General features: G+C 43.7%; 1 protein-coding gene across 4 annotated transcripts in view; it reads left to right on the top strand.

Annotated features, from left to right (window-relative positions):
- The window catches only part of STYXL1 (serine/threonine/tyrosine interacting like 1), a 299,858-nt gene that overhangs the window by 173,663 nt on the left and 110,810 nt on the right, over positions 1 to 15,385 (top strand). For all 4 annotated transcript variants that reach the window (XM_078679636.1, XM_078679638.1, XM_078679639.1 and 1 more), the window contains one exon: positions 5,415 to 5,560. In XM_078679636.1, the coding sequence (XP_078535762.1) occupies positions 5,415 to 5,560 (146 nt within the window). The remainder of the gene's footprint in view (positions 1 to 5,414; positions 5,561 to 15,385) is intronic.

The following is a 15,385-nucleotide window of genomic DNA, read 5'->3' as shown; positions in this document are numbered from 1 at the left end:
CCAAAAGCTTTACAATTACAGAAAAAGTAAATTATCTCAACAAAACATAGCACAAGAAGAGTTACAATGAGTTAGCTTTGTTAAACATTCTTGCTGAAAGTGACATTTATAAGTCTTTGTTCATTTCTTTAGAGGAACAATGGAATTATAAATAGCGCTATTAATTTTCTGTGAGTTCTGCATATTACTGTATTGGTTTTACTTAAATGTTGGAAATGTATCTCTCAAATGACATTGATTTTAGATATTTAAAGAGGTCTCCAATTTAGTGGACTTTTTTTCCAATTTATTTCGTATTTTGTGAATTCATGTTTTAAAGTATAATGTTTGAAAAAGGAAAATCATGCAGAATAATGTTTAGATGTGTTTTTGGAACTGCAAAACCACACTGATTTCAGCTTCCTAATGCCAGCGCTATCTTTTTTTTATGTGTTTATTAGGTTTTAGTAAGCAGAGCAATATAAACACCTCAGAACATTGAGACACAGCTCAGATCAAGGTGTCATGCATTATTCAGTATGTGCAGTATTATCGTTTTGACATATCATAACCAAGCCACTCCCCCCCTTTTCAAGTCAACTTACTCTACTTTTCTCTATTTACATGTGGTTGTTCCCAGTATCTGTCATAGAATATGCTGTTGCCCCCAATTAAAGCGGTCCCTCCCACCTGCACCAAAAGAGTTCACTGAATTCACGCCACGTTTCCACTTCTTGTGCAATGAAGGTAGTTTGCTGTGTTGGCTCCCCAGTCCTAGCAATTCCAATCCCCTTATTTGGCGATCCAGTGCCGCGCCCTTTTTTCTTAGTCACAGCGGCTTGACCGCAGGAGGATCCTAATCGCCGCTTCACTCGAAGCTTCTACTGAAGAGCATTCCTGTCTGCTTTACTCTGGGCTCTTCGTGGTATAGAGTAGTCTTCATTTTCTCCTCAATTCTGTTCTCCCAAACTGATCATAGATTTTCCACCAAATTCAGGTCGCAATATGTAATTCACACTTAAATTCAGTCAAGAGGCTTCTCTCCTGATTCCCTAGCGGGCCACTTGCAGAGCAACCTCCCTAGCAAAGTAGCTGAGATCAAAGATCGGGCCCCAGTGTCCTGGGAGTCAAGCCTCGACAGCCTCTGGGGAATCCATCCCTTCCCCTACTCATCCTCGAGGCCTTCACAGGGCACCTCTACCTGCCACAGTCCTGGTTTACTGTGAGACCTTCCTTAAGTTCTGCCTCTCGACACTGGTCCACAGCGTGTACAGAAGGCTGATGCCCACATGGCCAATCCCGCCTTTCCTGTCTTCTAAGTATTGCCACCAACTGGCACCAAGAATAATTGCTGCTGCTGCATTATGTTTTGAGTAGGTTGAAGGGCATGCTAGAGCCCTCTCCTTTCCCCCACATCTCACAAGAGGTGGGGCAGGTCACTGGGACTCAAAAGCAGGCAGGATGGCCATTGAATAGGGTATATTAATGAGTTATGAAAGAGTGCTGTCATCATGGAGCCAAGTCGCCCCCAACACCTCTCTCAACACAGTTTTATCCACTTTCTCCCACACTCTTGCAACCTTCCTGACCATATATGGATAGTCTCCTGGGACACCACTTCCCATCGTTCTGGTTTTTTGCAGCACCCCGAGTTCCCCGCTTGGTTAGCTAGATCAATGGACCAGCTAACTGCATGTTGCAGCTGTGATGCTGAAGAATACAGGTAGAGATCCAGACATTCCAGTCGCCTGCATTCTTAGAGCAACTTCAGCATGACCAGTTTCACTCTGGTTCTCATGCCAGTCCACACAATCAATCAATCAATCAAGTATGTTTATAAAACGCAATGATTACCTAAATTGGTTTCTTGCCGCTAAAATGAGTCTGGTTGAACAGATGAATTATTGAATGAACAAGCTTTTTGTAGATCCTTTGTAAAACAAGTAATAGAAAATTGAATATGAATGGCTATACGCAGGATATTCCATGATTTCGCTGTAGCCACTGGAAAGGATCCATAACTGTCTGTACTTGATTTCGGAATATGTAGACGACATTCCTGGTTAGATCTCAGAATCCTTGAAGACTTATATCGAAATCGTTTGGATATAAATTCAAATGATTGAGAATAGATTGCTTTGTGCACTATGGTCATGGCTTCAAAGATGACTCGGGCATGAACTTCATAAAAAGTTTTCAAAGTAACTGCTAAGCGCTGGTAGTTGCCAATGCTTGTTTGCCGTTTGAGTAAAGAACTGTGATTTACAATTTGCTTAATAATTTATATCTCCAGAAACCTCTGCTGGATTTTTTTTTTTTGTGTCTAAACAGTCATAAAAATAAGATTGCTTTATATAAAGTGGTGTCGGATTTCCTTTGTGTTGAGTATCTTTCCTAATCAGTTGTTTTTGTACTTCTAAATGCTCTGCACCTGTTTCTTTGCTAAAGCCTGACTGCTTAAAGACACAGCTACCCAGGGTTAAGCTAAGGTTATACAAACAAGCATGAATGGACACAAGATGGGTTTATGAGTTTATTACACAGAGAGGTCACACAACTACACCATATAATAAAATACATTATCTCACAGACACTTTTATGCACACATAATAAAGATAGATTTCCATCCTGATAAACTATCCATAAATATGATAGATGACTAGTACTCTCTGATATTTTGTTATTTATTTTTATTTATAAAGGTTTTATATAGCGCTGGCTAGACCCGGAGGTATCAGAGCGCTCTACATGAGCATCAGATCATAGTTACAGGTTACATCGTTACAAAGGTTACACAGTTATTAGAGCATGGCAGCATAGTTACTTGTAAGGTCAAGATAAACAATAAGCACAAATACGTAAGGGGAAAAGCAGGCAAGGGTAAAGATTCAGGGGAGGGGGGGAAGGAGCTGGGGAAGTAGACAGGTAATGAAGGCTGGAAAGAGGAGGGAAGGGTGAAGGACATCACATGGAAAGAGGAGGGGAAGGGCGACGGGGACACAAACCGGTAGACGAGTCAAAGCTACGTCCAAAGTCCAGTAAGCTGTGATCCCAGGGGATGTGGTATCACTTCCCTATCTCAGTTGCGGGAGGCTCCCTTTACGCAGTGGACTCTCTCAGAGGGGTCTCTGAGACTTCAAGGCCTACATACGGCAAAGGCTTTGCATTATTGAAAATGCTCAGAAGAGTCTTCCCTTGGATTCCTATCGAGTGCAGGAAGATCCTGGTCCAGTCATTACTGATGAGCAGGCTGGACTATGGAAACTCCCTATTTGTAGGTATGTCAGACTATCTTTTTGCCAAACTACAGGTCGTACAGAATGCTGCGGCAAAAGCAATCTGCAATAAAAGGAAATACGACCCAGCCAAGAGCTGCATGAGAGAGCTCCATTGGCTGCCAACGAGACAAAGAGCCACTTTTAAAAAGCTGTGCATAACACATAGAGCACTGTATAACACGGGCCCACATATTCTAAAAAACAAAATCAAATTTTATGTGCCATCTAGGAATCTCCGGTCTCAGACAACAGCGAGAGCAAGAACTACCCGAGTAAAGAGAGCTAGGATGGGTGTCCGGGCCTTCTCCCACCTAGCCGCAACCAAATGAAACGAGTTGCCCATGAACCTCAGGCTGACGGATTGTCACCTATCTTTTAGAAAGCAACTGAAAACCTTTCTCTTCCCCAAACCAGATTAAGACAAACCACTCTGTATTAGCCACCGCCCACCACAGACATTATAGCGCCGTGATATCCTACTCAGGATGATTGCTTGCACTTTATAAGCAACATTAACATTAACATTAACATACTGGATCCTTCCCCAAAAAGGGGAGAGGGAGTGCTTTGGCAAGGGGTGCCATACCATACCTCAGCTGTGAGTGGCTCCCTTGGCGCAGTGGACTCTCTCAGCGGGTACGCTGAGACTCCGGAGTATAAATATTGGATTTTTCCCCAACAAAGGAAGAAGGGGTGCTTAGTCAAAGGGCACAAAGGACAGGGGGCTAGGCAGACTAGCAGGCAAGGTGAGAGATTCAGGGAAGAGTGGATAGGATGGATAGGAGCTTGGAGCTAGGGAGGTAGACAAAGGGAGAAAGAGTACTAAATGGGAACAAATTTAATTAATGAGTTATTATATAGCGCTGGCTAGACCCGATGGAATCAGAGCGCTTTACATGAGGGACAATAATGTTGCAAATTACATCAGTTAATAGTTACATAAATATCAAGAAAAGCATTTAAAGAACATAGGGGACAAGGTGAATGGAGCAGGAAGGGTAAGGGGATAGGGTAAAGGGGTAGGAGGAAGATAGGACGTAGAGACGAGGGTAAAATCTGCCCACGGTCCAGCTGAGTAGGTGACGGCAGGGAGGGGGAGTCCACAACTCATCTCCTCTTTAGCTATGTGGTACCTCCACCGGGCATCAGCCAAATCGCTTAGGGCCCGATGTAGGTAATCCCAGATTACCGATTCTTAAATACCGAATCATACCGATTCGGTATTTAAGAACTGCCAATCGGGATTTAGGTAATTTTACCGAATTCATTACAGAATCGGTACGATTCTGTAATTACCGAATCGGTATTTACCGATTCTGTAATTGCCATTCATTCCTATGGGCCTGTAGGCCCATAGGAATGAATGTCAATTGCCGAATCGGTAAATACCGATTTGGTAATTGGGGGAAACATTGAAGGGTGGCAGGGTGTCACTTTGGCACCCTGTTGCACCCCTCAATTGTGCATGGGTGCACATGTTGCAGACATACATGCCCTTAGGGCACGTATATCTGCAACATGGCACCATTTTAAAAGCAAAAAAAATGCTTTTGAAAGGGTTTTCATTATTTACTACCAACTTCTAGTTGGTGGTAAATAACGACTTCTTAAACCCCTGTAGCACTGATTTAAGTGCTACCTACATGTCAAAATACAGAATCGGTAATTTTACCGATTCGGTATTTTACAGAATCGGTAAAATTACCGATTCTGTATCTTTACATGCCCCTACATCTCCATCTTCAAATACCGGTCGGTAACGGCCAAAATCGGCCGTTACCGACCGGTATTTGGCTACCTACATCGGGCCCTAGGTCTCCACAGTCTGGGGTAGATTCCGCAGGTTCCAAGTCCTGATGTGTAGGCAGGTTAGGGGATAGGTTCAAGGTCTGGTCAATGTCCAATTGTTGTCCCAGGGAAGTAAAACAACGTGTAGGGGGCCACTATGGAAGCCATATTGGGGTCAGGCAGGGGACTGTACTGTACACTGGTACACTGATGGCCATCCTAAGGTTAGGCAGTTAAAGTCAATATCCAGGACAGCGGCCACCAGAAAATAACAAATCCAGCATGCACACACCATCACTCTGATGGATATATCTCTCTCTTTCTGACATCTGCCCCTTACCTGCTTTCTCCTCTGCTTGTCCCACACAGGAGATTGATGAGTTTCAGCCGTATCCTCTGGAGATTCTGACTGTTGGGTTATATCTGGGAGACACCCGTCAGGCCAATGAGCCACAAATTCAGAAGGACTTGAAAATTAAAGCCCAGGTGAATGTGACTGAAGAGCCTGGGATCATGTAAGTTAGTACTTGGAATATACACATATGATGCAATGTGTTCATAAAGTTGCATATGTTAGTAAACCTTAGTGTCAATGTTTGAAGCCATCATGGCTAGGTTGGGCTATATCTTTTACAAGTTTAGCCTTATGCCTGATTTTATTTTTATTTAGTTACTTATTTCGTGTGAACCTAACTTGGAGAAGGAACACAGATCTGTAGAAATTGAGAGTGACACAAAGAAGAAGTGGATTCCATCTTGGTCATCTAGCCAGTAGCACTGATCAAGAGGGGAGAAGGAGTACAACAGGTTACACATTGGGAGGGAAGAGGAGTGGTCACAATGGGAGGGAAACAGAAGCTAGGAGATGAAGCAGGGGTAGAACTGTCTCTTGTAGACAGGGGTTGAGTTTATTCCTGAGGAGTGGTTTAATAAGCCATTATTTAGGTGCTCCTAGAAGAGGTAGCTCCAAGCTACTTTCTGGATTGGCAAGTTTTGGTGTGTTTGATGATGAAATGTTACAGTATGAGGCATAGGCTAAGAACACCTGTGATTGGTTATTTTTTTATTTCCATTTTTGCGACAATTATTTCTTTATTCAACAAATGAAGCATTAACTGTAAAGCTTATGGTACCAACGTTTTAAACTTGGAAAAACAAAAATTCACAATTTCTCATTCCAGTGGATTACTCCAACTCCCCCTCCCTGCTCATTTTCATCTATGATGCATTAAAAACATGTAAATAGAGCCAGACATGAGCAAGCTACATTATAAATTTTGAAAATAAATAATTGCCGTACACTGTAGGATAATGCGTCATCAACATCAGACGATGCAGGATATGGGAAAAAAGGAGATCAATGGGAGAACTGAACAAATAACATCTTATGGTAGCATTAATAGTCGGTTTGTTTGCCAAATTTAGTTGATGGCCATTATCAGTCCCAAATCTCGTCAAGGGTCCAGTGTAGTCAAGAGAAGGCATCAAGGTCCCCCTGACCACAGGCTATCAGGGCAAGAATCTACAAGGACCACGATTAATGATTAATGGCCATGTAAAGAGGTACTGGAACCACAGTTGGAATTACAATCTAAAGATGCTGCCCTATGTAAAACTACAGATTCAGTGGCATATAGGGTCTAAAAGGGGTGGCAACCGTGCTGCATTTTCACCATAGATACCTCAGGACTTCATCACGAGGGTTGTGTTTCATAGGCATTGAGGCAATTAAATGGGCATCCCAGATCAGCGTGGGCAAAGCACCCTGGTGTTAGAGGGCATCTTCCCTCTTTGGGGTGGGGGGACTATCATTCTGTTCAAGGACAGCCGTTTCCAGCTTATCATGATCCTATATATAATGATTTTAGAATGGACTATTTTTACCAATTTTGTAAGCCATTCCTCCACTGTGGTAGTGAAGACCTGCCTCAAACAACACAGTATACACATCTTAGCAGTAGCCAGAGATGTTACTAGCCATCTATGTATTTGAGGTGATATACCCATTATGTCATCTATGTCATGGAGCACAGCCAAGTGAACTTAAGGATGATTATAAACAATACCCACACCAATCAGTTTGCCTGCAAGTATGGCCAATGCGATAGAATGTGCAGTAAATCATGACTGTTATGCACCCGTCTTCAGCACCGAGAGGGGTGAAGGAGACACCCACTATGTAGTCTCAGAGGGTCCAATACCGCCCATGTAAGGTTTTGAAGTGGAGAAACTTCAACCTAGCTTCTCTAACTTATCAGTCAGGGGATGGTAGCAGTGTCGACCAATCCTCCAGAGTGTAGTCTGTGCTGAGTAAAGCCTGCCATGAGAGCCTAGTTAGATGCTGAACGCATTTGGGGTGAAGTTGTTAACGAGAAGACCATCTAGACTAGACACAACACTCACCACAGAATAAAGTACTATATTACTGAAGCAAACTTCACTCTTGATACAGGTTTTGCAAAACGAGACGATCGAGGAGAGACAGACCCCTGTCAGACCAATCTGTCCATTACAGAAGTTAAGCAGAACACCATTAGTGCTGCATTCCACCATTTGGAGTAGAGAAGTGGAGATGGAACTCTACCTTTAGAAGTTTGTTGGATTCCTTCTATACAGTGAACATACAACAGACAATCCGGTCATCTACAGTATCTATGTGGGGGACTGACTGTTAAAGAGGCAGCATGGGAGAAGGGCAGTGAAGCTGTCATTGTTCTCTATTATATACGTGGTTGATGTGTCACCATACAATTTGGTGACATCCCTGTGTTTTGTGCACACCTTCGGTGCTCGGAAAAACAAGCTCCCACAAGGGTAGACGTTTCCAAAATTTATTCACATTTCATCATTGGCTTCATGATTTCTTTCAATGTGAGTTAATTGTTCTTCTTTAGTAAGTTATGCATTTCTCTAAATAGCTCCAATGCATTTCGGGTGGTGGACCCTTCATCGGGGAGCTCGTGCGTCCGCAGACGCCGCTTGGGACGCGGAACACACTAACCACGAATGCCCAGCAACACCGGACGCACGAGCTCCCCGATGAAGGGTCCACCACCCGAAATGCCTTGGAGCTATTGGAACACAGGGATGTCACCAAATTGTATGGTGACACATCAACCACGTATATCATAGACGTGTGCCGGACGGACACGCCACCTGTATGTAGCGCCCAACCATCCTAAAACACGAGTAAATATCAAGAACAATTCAACACAAACCGCTGTGCGCCCCCCATCCACGCTATTGTTCTCTATTACCCATCCAGGTACCTCAGACTGGAAGGAAATCGGCCAACTGGGTAAAATGGTCAGTGTAGTAATAAGACACTATGTGAAGCAGTCTCTGGCCTTCAGATGTCATATGTGCCCATAGGTTAAAAATGTCATATTGGGTTTCAGCCATCCACTGATTTAGCATTTAATGTTCTAATCAATACAGGTAAATGTGTCTTTGGGGATCCTTAATTGTAACACCTCTAGAACATAGTGCAGTCTAGGTGCAATATTTATTTTGATGGTTTGCACTCTATCAGTGCTCGAAGTCAAGTTTCATTTGGGCCAGTAAAGAAGTCAGATTGTCATTATTCATTTTTTCAGGCCTCTATTTAATCATATCCCTAGCTACTTAGGGTCCCCAGGGACCCACCTTATCTTGACCCCAGGAAAAATGACCCTTGTGGTAGCATGAGACACAAGCAGAGCTGTGTACTTGGCACAATTTATTTTATTTTAATTAGAAGGACATCAATACAGATACTAGGGATGCAGTCAAAGTAAGAATCATCAGTATATCCCCTGGATAAAGGAACAACTTAATTAGGCCATCTGCTACTTGGATGCTGTAAATTCACTGAGACTGTCTAGTACAGTGGGCTGGGGTGATAGGGTAGAGGGAAAAACAAATGACATAGCAGGCATCTGTCTAGCCCTGGGTTGAATCTTAATTGGTTTGGATAAGAGACCTCCACAGCTGACACTCCCACTTGGCATTTCGCAGAGCCACCAAACTTGAAGTCTTACCCCAGGCCGGCCTTCTTTGGGATTCTAAAAACGCACCCCACTCCACAAGGTTGAAGGCCTTCTCAGCATCAAGGGACAACGCTAGTCATTCAGTCTGAAAGCCCTTCATCAGCCATAGAATGAGAGCATTTTTAGTTAGTTCCCACATGTAAAATTAGGACCAGAGCCTACTTGAGAAGGAGTGAACAAAGGTCTGTATCAAATTGCAAAGCCTATTGGCTATAGATTTTCCCAGTATTTTAATATTAACAATGATCAGGGAGATAGTGTGAATACTAGAGCATTTCAGATGGTATTGGGAATATGATGGCTTTGTTAGAATTTGGCCCTAAAGAGGACACATGGTTAGGGAGGAATTCACAGTGTACTGTGCTGTGAAATCTCCGACTTCTAACTCCACTACAGAACATTTTGCGTTTATCTTCTTTCTGGACATGTCAATGTAGTCTTACACACAACATCTACCTGATGTGATCAAGTGCTCATTTATTTCTATAGATGCCTGCATTTAACATTTGATTTATTTTTATATAGTCATGTATATCCAATTTGAGGAGCTCTTCTCTTCTGGGGTCATATACTTAATGGCTTTCATTCCAAAGACGCAAGGAGTATATCCTAAGTCTATGGACAGATATACTAGGGAATGGCTGGCAACCCACTCTTCATTATGTCTCAACACACCTGATAGCAGGAAGCCCTGAACAGGAAAATACTCTACCTAGGATCAAAAGCCATGTACACATGGCAAAAAAGTATAGTCCCTACCAATTGGGTGAAAGACGTGCCATGGGTTGAGCAGATAGCAAACTTGCATCACGTTGTGTGACATAACCCTATCTCTAGCTTTGCTCAGATCAGACAGGCCATATCTATCGAAGAAGATGTGCAGGGCTAGAACCCTGTAACCTTCCTCAATGACTTTGGAGTTACCAATTCTCAGTACAGTCTCGTTAATGTAAACAAAAATACCTGCCATGGATGTCGGGAGCCTATACAGTTCCTATGATCAGCTTCTTGTCCAGGCATTATTGGCGTTATCCCATTTTTTTTAGATTTTATGTAGAAGTGTTTTTTCAGACCAGAATGGCAATCCTGCCATTTTTTGGAACAAGAGGTCAACTCAGATTGATTGCCCTTTGAATCTGTCTTCTAGCTACTACTGATTACAGGTCCTACCCAGTCCCTTTTAGCTTCAGTGACTTGGATTCAGGGAGATGGGTCTTTTAAATCAGAGCAACGTAGTATTAAACCAATGCAAGATCTTTTTTCTTTTCACATATTGTGACAACCCATTTACTTTCAGTGATGTAATCCTCAGTTGCTTACTCACCGTATTCATAACTGATGTCTCAGCTGACCTCAACAATTAGGCAAAGATCTCAAAGTATGATTACTGCTCAGGGAGTGGATGGTCAGCTCTCAGGGTAGAGGGCAGGGGGCTTGTACCCACACTCCTTTGTTATTGTCTACTAGGGGAAATTTGATGAGTGCCCCGGGATAGCCTGTCCAGTAGCAATTATGTATGAAAGAGATACACTGGATGCTTAGGATAGAATAGTATGAAAAATGTGGTCCACTTGCAATAGGGAGGAAAATTATCATTGACAAATGGAAGGCCTACGGACAAGGGGTAATGTAGGGGTGCTGTTGAAGGATTCCGTGGGACCAAAGAAGGCTTGGGTCTGGTTACTACCTGGCCTAGACTACTCTAATTTATTAAACAACAAAGATGGCCAGATAGGTTCATTTAATATTTTGACACCACACCTAGCCAATAATCCTAAGCGGGCAAACTTTTCATTGTATTCATTTTTTACTTATTTGCATATATTTTTCAAAAACATTTCAATATGTCCAAAAAACAAAAACACTCTTGTCAAGACATTTAACACCATTAATACAAAAACATATTACAGACAATATAAATGAAACACATTCATGTAGACACCATATACAAACAGAGGGAAAGAAAAGATGCCTCCAATTATTTCATTTATGGGGCACCAGTCCTAATGACATATAAACAAACAAGCGGCCGTTCACTAGTTTATACAGGCCTGCTCATTTGGCTGCGCTGAAAACTATTTTTTGTAAGGGTCTGATTACACGGCGGATTCTATCCTAAGCTACAATCTGCAATGAGTGTTTGAACCCGGAGGTATCAAGTCCCTGTCACCATGAAAGCCACTCAGTGTATGTCCTGTCTGCATTAGAAGGAACTATAATATAGGTTAGTGATCGTAACAGGTATATCAGAAACAACTAACAAGAAACTCAAACACTTACATTTACAGTTTCTACAACACAGCTGATCACGGTGTCCCTGGATCCTAAAGACTTGCACAATCAATTACTATCAGCCTCCAGGAAATGATACTGATGTTGCAGTAGCCTCCACTCACAAGGGCCTCACTGAATCCATGGGACAGATAGTGAATCACGAGAACAGTTCAGTGCGGCAGACTGTCCTCATGGTCTTGTTAGCATGAGCCTTGCTTCAAGCGTGAACATGATTTGTCCCTTTCTGTGGCAAGTCTTTCTACTATTTGGCTAGGACCACCTCTCTAGGACGTTCGTCTATCAGATCCTGATCCAGAGGGCGGTTGTGAATCCCCCTCGGGATCAGTCTGGTTCAGGCGCAATGAGGGACAGTGCCATCCTTCGGATGAGGCCTGTGAATGTGTCACCACTTCCATAAAGTAGGCACCAAGGGAGTGAAGGAAACTTTCCAGCTTGCCATCCATTGTGATGATCATGAGAAATGGATCTAGCCAACCAAATTTAGTGTCCCACTGTTTTTGACAGGAGCACAGAGTCAAGAACATTTTCCATTTCACATTTATTGTAGAGGGGAAAAAGCCCATGAGGTGTAGGTTGAAAGCAGAGTCACTGGCTAGGACACTGCTCATCGAAAAAGTGTTTCGGAAACTAAATGTTGAATCCTTTACATATCTTGAGGAATACTTGGATTTTCACAACTGCCACATACCAATACATTTTCTGGCTCATTCTTAGGGTCACATCTTTTTTGCTAGTGGGGAAATTGCCACCATATGAAAGACTGGCTCTGTGCTCATTCATACTGCGGCACAACATTATATTCCTACATTTTCATACAAGAGATGATTCACTCTTCACACACACTTTTTTTTCTTCTCAGAATGACTCAATGTGCTATCCACCCTATGTACAATGGGTGTATTTTCTAAATAAGGTGAACCCTCTATTTCGATTGTATACCTCAGTATACAATCTGAAGAGGGCAGACAGGGCATCAGCCAATTCTTGGTGGCATGTCCGCAGTCATCCACCTCCACAATATATCCTCTGTTATCACAGGCACTCTGCTTTGCTCTTCTGCCCTAGCTCTTTTCTACTGGGTGGTTACTTTGCCTGACTGTCCTCTTTGCTATCTCTTATGATGTTAACCACTGGTATTTCCAGTGCCTCATCCTTTTGACGATTATGGGAGCACTAGCTGGTAACCTCTACTGATGATAATAACCACTGGTATTTCCAGTGCCTCATCCTTTTGGCGATTATGGGAGCACTAGCTGGTAACCTATCAATCTCATAAGAGATGCTATGGCCATTTGCGTCAAACAGCACCTCATCAATGGATGATGGACTCCAACTGGAAATCCCGTTGGTCTTGTCTGCATCTCCTCCCACACCTCCTCCTCTGCTTTGCTCACATCTTTGCACAGAGCTTTGTTGTTTGTAGCTACGTCTGCACTACCTAAATCTTTCTACAGTGTTCCATCCTCAGATTGCATGCTATCTGAAAAAGCCTTCTATACTCCTAAAACCCTGCATGAAACCCAACTTTTTCTCAAAACTTCTGATTGTCACCTTTCTTTTTACCTTCAAGGACACGTTCCTACTTTCCATCCTTGCACGCCTCCTCTCTCAGAACACAGCCTGCTCTGTCTCGAGTGTTCGCCGTAATCTCAATTCTTGCTTTTCTCCTAATTGTCCACACCTCCTTTTAAAGATCATAACAAAATACTTTGTGTTACCTCTAAATTCCCTCAAACCCACTTATTAATCCCACCATCCATCTGCATGAACTCACAAACCACCTCCAAATGGTTACAGCCAAGTTATATTAATTTCAGCTGCCACAAGGAAACATAAGTAAATGAATGGGATGTTTCGTGGAATTAGTATTTTAATATTAAATCCAATAGCACACAATAATCAATAACACTGAACTAACCACTAACCTTGGGTTCTGGAGCAGCGTGCTTCAACGCCTCGTCAGGGGTAGTTAGTGCTATATAAACACAATTACAAGAAATCCCCATAGATACATGCATGCATTCTATGCTGGTGTACAGAATACTGTTTAGATGCGTCTGTTATGGCCGCATTGAAGCTTTTCTCCTTCCGAAGCTGTTCTTGTTCTAGTATAAAAGCACCGCATTAGCAGTTTTATGTGGAACCACCAGCCATGGGCCTGTTCCCTTGAGCCACTAGGTAATCCTTATCAAGTGTTCCTAAAACCAGCAGTCCTGTCATTTCATATATTGATGTTCCAGTTCTACAAGCTCCTTTTCAGTTGACTCCATCTCTTTAAGCTCCAGTCTGCATGCTTAAGCCTTGTAGCCTCCAATGTACTGTTCCAGTTTGACATGTCCACTCACTCCTCAAGGACTGCTGGGTCTGCCTGGCCTCAGGCGCCAGCTGGAACTTGTGTGAGTGCTGGTGTGTGAGCTCATGCATGCGCAATCAGTGCTTTGGATTTCTTCACTCTCCACTGTAGGGTCGGGCCTAAGGCCCTCATGCTGGGTAAATGACTGGACGCAGGACACACTGCTTGCTCGGTGCAACTGGCCCAGAGCACGTGCGCTCGGCCTCTTTTATTGGTACTGTGTCACATGACCTGTGACATCAGTGGTGGGTGGGTGTTCAGTGTAGTTACAGGCTCAGCACTAGAATGCTGACTTGTGCTGGGCATTACATCCCTCCCCAAATTGGTTAAAAAGTAAACCAAACGTGAAAAGTCCAAACACCTGTGGGGGAAAGAAAACACAGAAAATAACATTGGACTTGCGCTTTCAAAAGAGTCTCTTTGGCTGCTTGCAAGCCGCAGGCAGTATAGTTCTTGCGTTTTGAATTAGCAGTTCTTGCGTTTTGAATTAGCAGTTCTTGGTGGCACGGTTCTTAGTTGTTCGGCGGGTTCATTCTTTCTCTGTCGGCTGTTCTCAGCCCTGCCTTTTGCTTTGCTCTCTTGGTGACGAATGGTTCAAGAGAGGTGGATGACGTGGTTGTTGTTTGCCTTCCGGCTTCTTTTCTCCAAGCTGGTTGCGTGTTGTTTCCAGGCAGGCTTCAGTGTGTTTCTTAGCAGGTGAATAGAGTAGGTGCGAACATCCCTCTCACTAGGATGCCCCTCTCGCCGGTTTTCTTCTGCCACAAGATGTCCGGGAGGACCTCTTTGCCAGGTTTCCACTGGACTGGTGTTTTTGGTCGCGTTGCTCTACCATAGCCTTCGGGCCGTGAGCAGGGCGCTCCACGAACCTCACCGTCGTGTCCTAGTTCCACCTGAAGGTTGAGTTGTCGACTCTCTTCATTGCTCTTGAGGCTTTCATCCTCTTGAGTCCTGCAGACGTGCTTCTGTAGATCTGTCTCCCGTTTGGGACTTGCTGCCACCAGAGTTCCTTGAGGCCTCTTCTTGGGTTGCCACGGGTCGGTGTGGAGTGGTCAGTTCATCAGCTGGATGTGTGAGCACTCTCGCCATTCGATCTTCCGCCAACTCCAGAGGTAGATGTCTTCAACAGTCTATCTTGCTCCCTTCTGCGTTCGCCATGTGGATGGATGACTCGTAGGTGGTTGTCTTTGGTCTGCTCTGCCGGTGCTCTTACCAGGCTTGTTCTCCATTGCACTCCGGTGTTCCAGTGCCTGTCACCTTTCTTCTTTTCTTAGTGGCGGTGGCCACTCAGTTCTTTCTTCATTCTTCTTAGCTTGACAGTCGTGCCACTCTGATTGCGTCTTCCTTCTTTTCTTCTTAGTGGCAGTGGCCACTCTGTTCTTTCTTCATTCTCCTTGCAGTGACTGGGTGTCACACTGACTTCTCTTTCCTTCCTTTCTTCGGTGGCAGTGTGCCGCTCCGATCTTTCTTCTTCTCTTCTCCTCTTTTCGCAACGTACCCTGTTCCCCTTTTCTTCATCTTCTCTGGCCAGGCTTCCCCATGCAGCGCGCGCACTCTGCACGTGTCTTCCTGGTCTTGTCCTAGTCCTAGGACACTAACTTCTCATTACTCGCTTCCCAGGGTTAGCGTCGCGACCTTCACCTCTTCTTCCTGTTGCTTTCGTTAAT

This window comes from Lissotriton helveticus, chromosome 3_1 (assembly GCF_964261635.1).
Source record: "Lissotriton helveticus chromosome 3_1, aLisHel1.1, whole genome shotgun sequence".
Lineage (NCBI taxonomy): Eukaryota > Metazoa > Chordata > Amphibia > Caudata > Salamandridae > Lissotriton > Lissotriton helveticus.
Note: the sequence above shows the minus strand (reverse complement) of the source record. Positions and strands in the feature narration are given on the sequence as shown.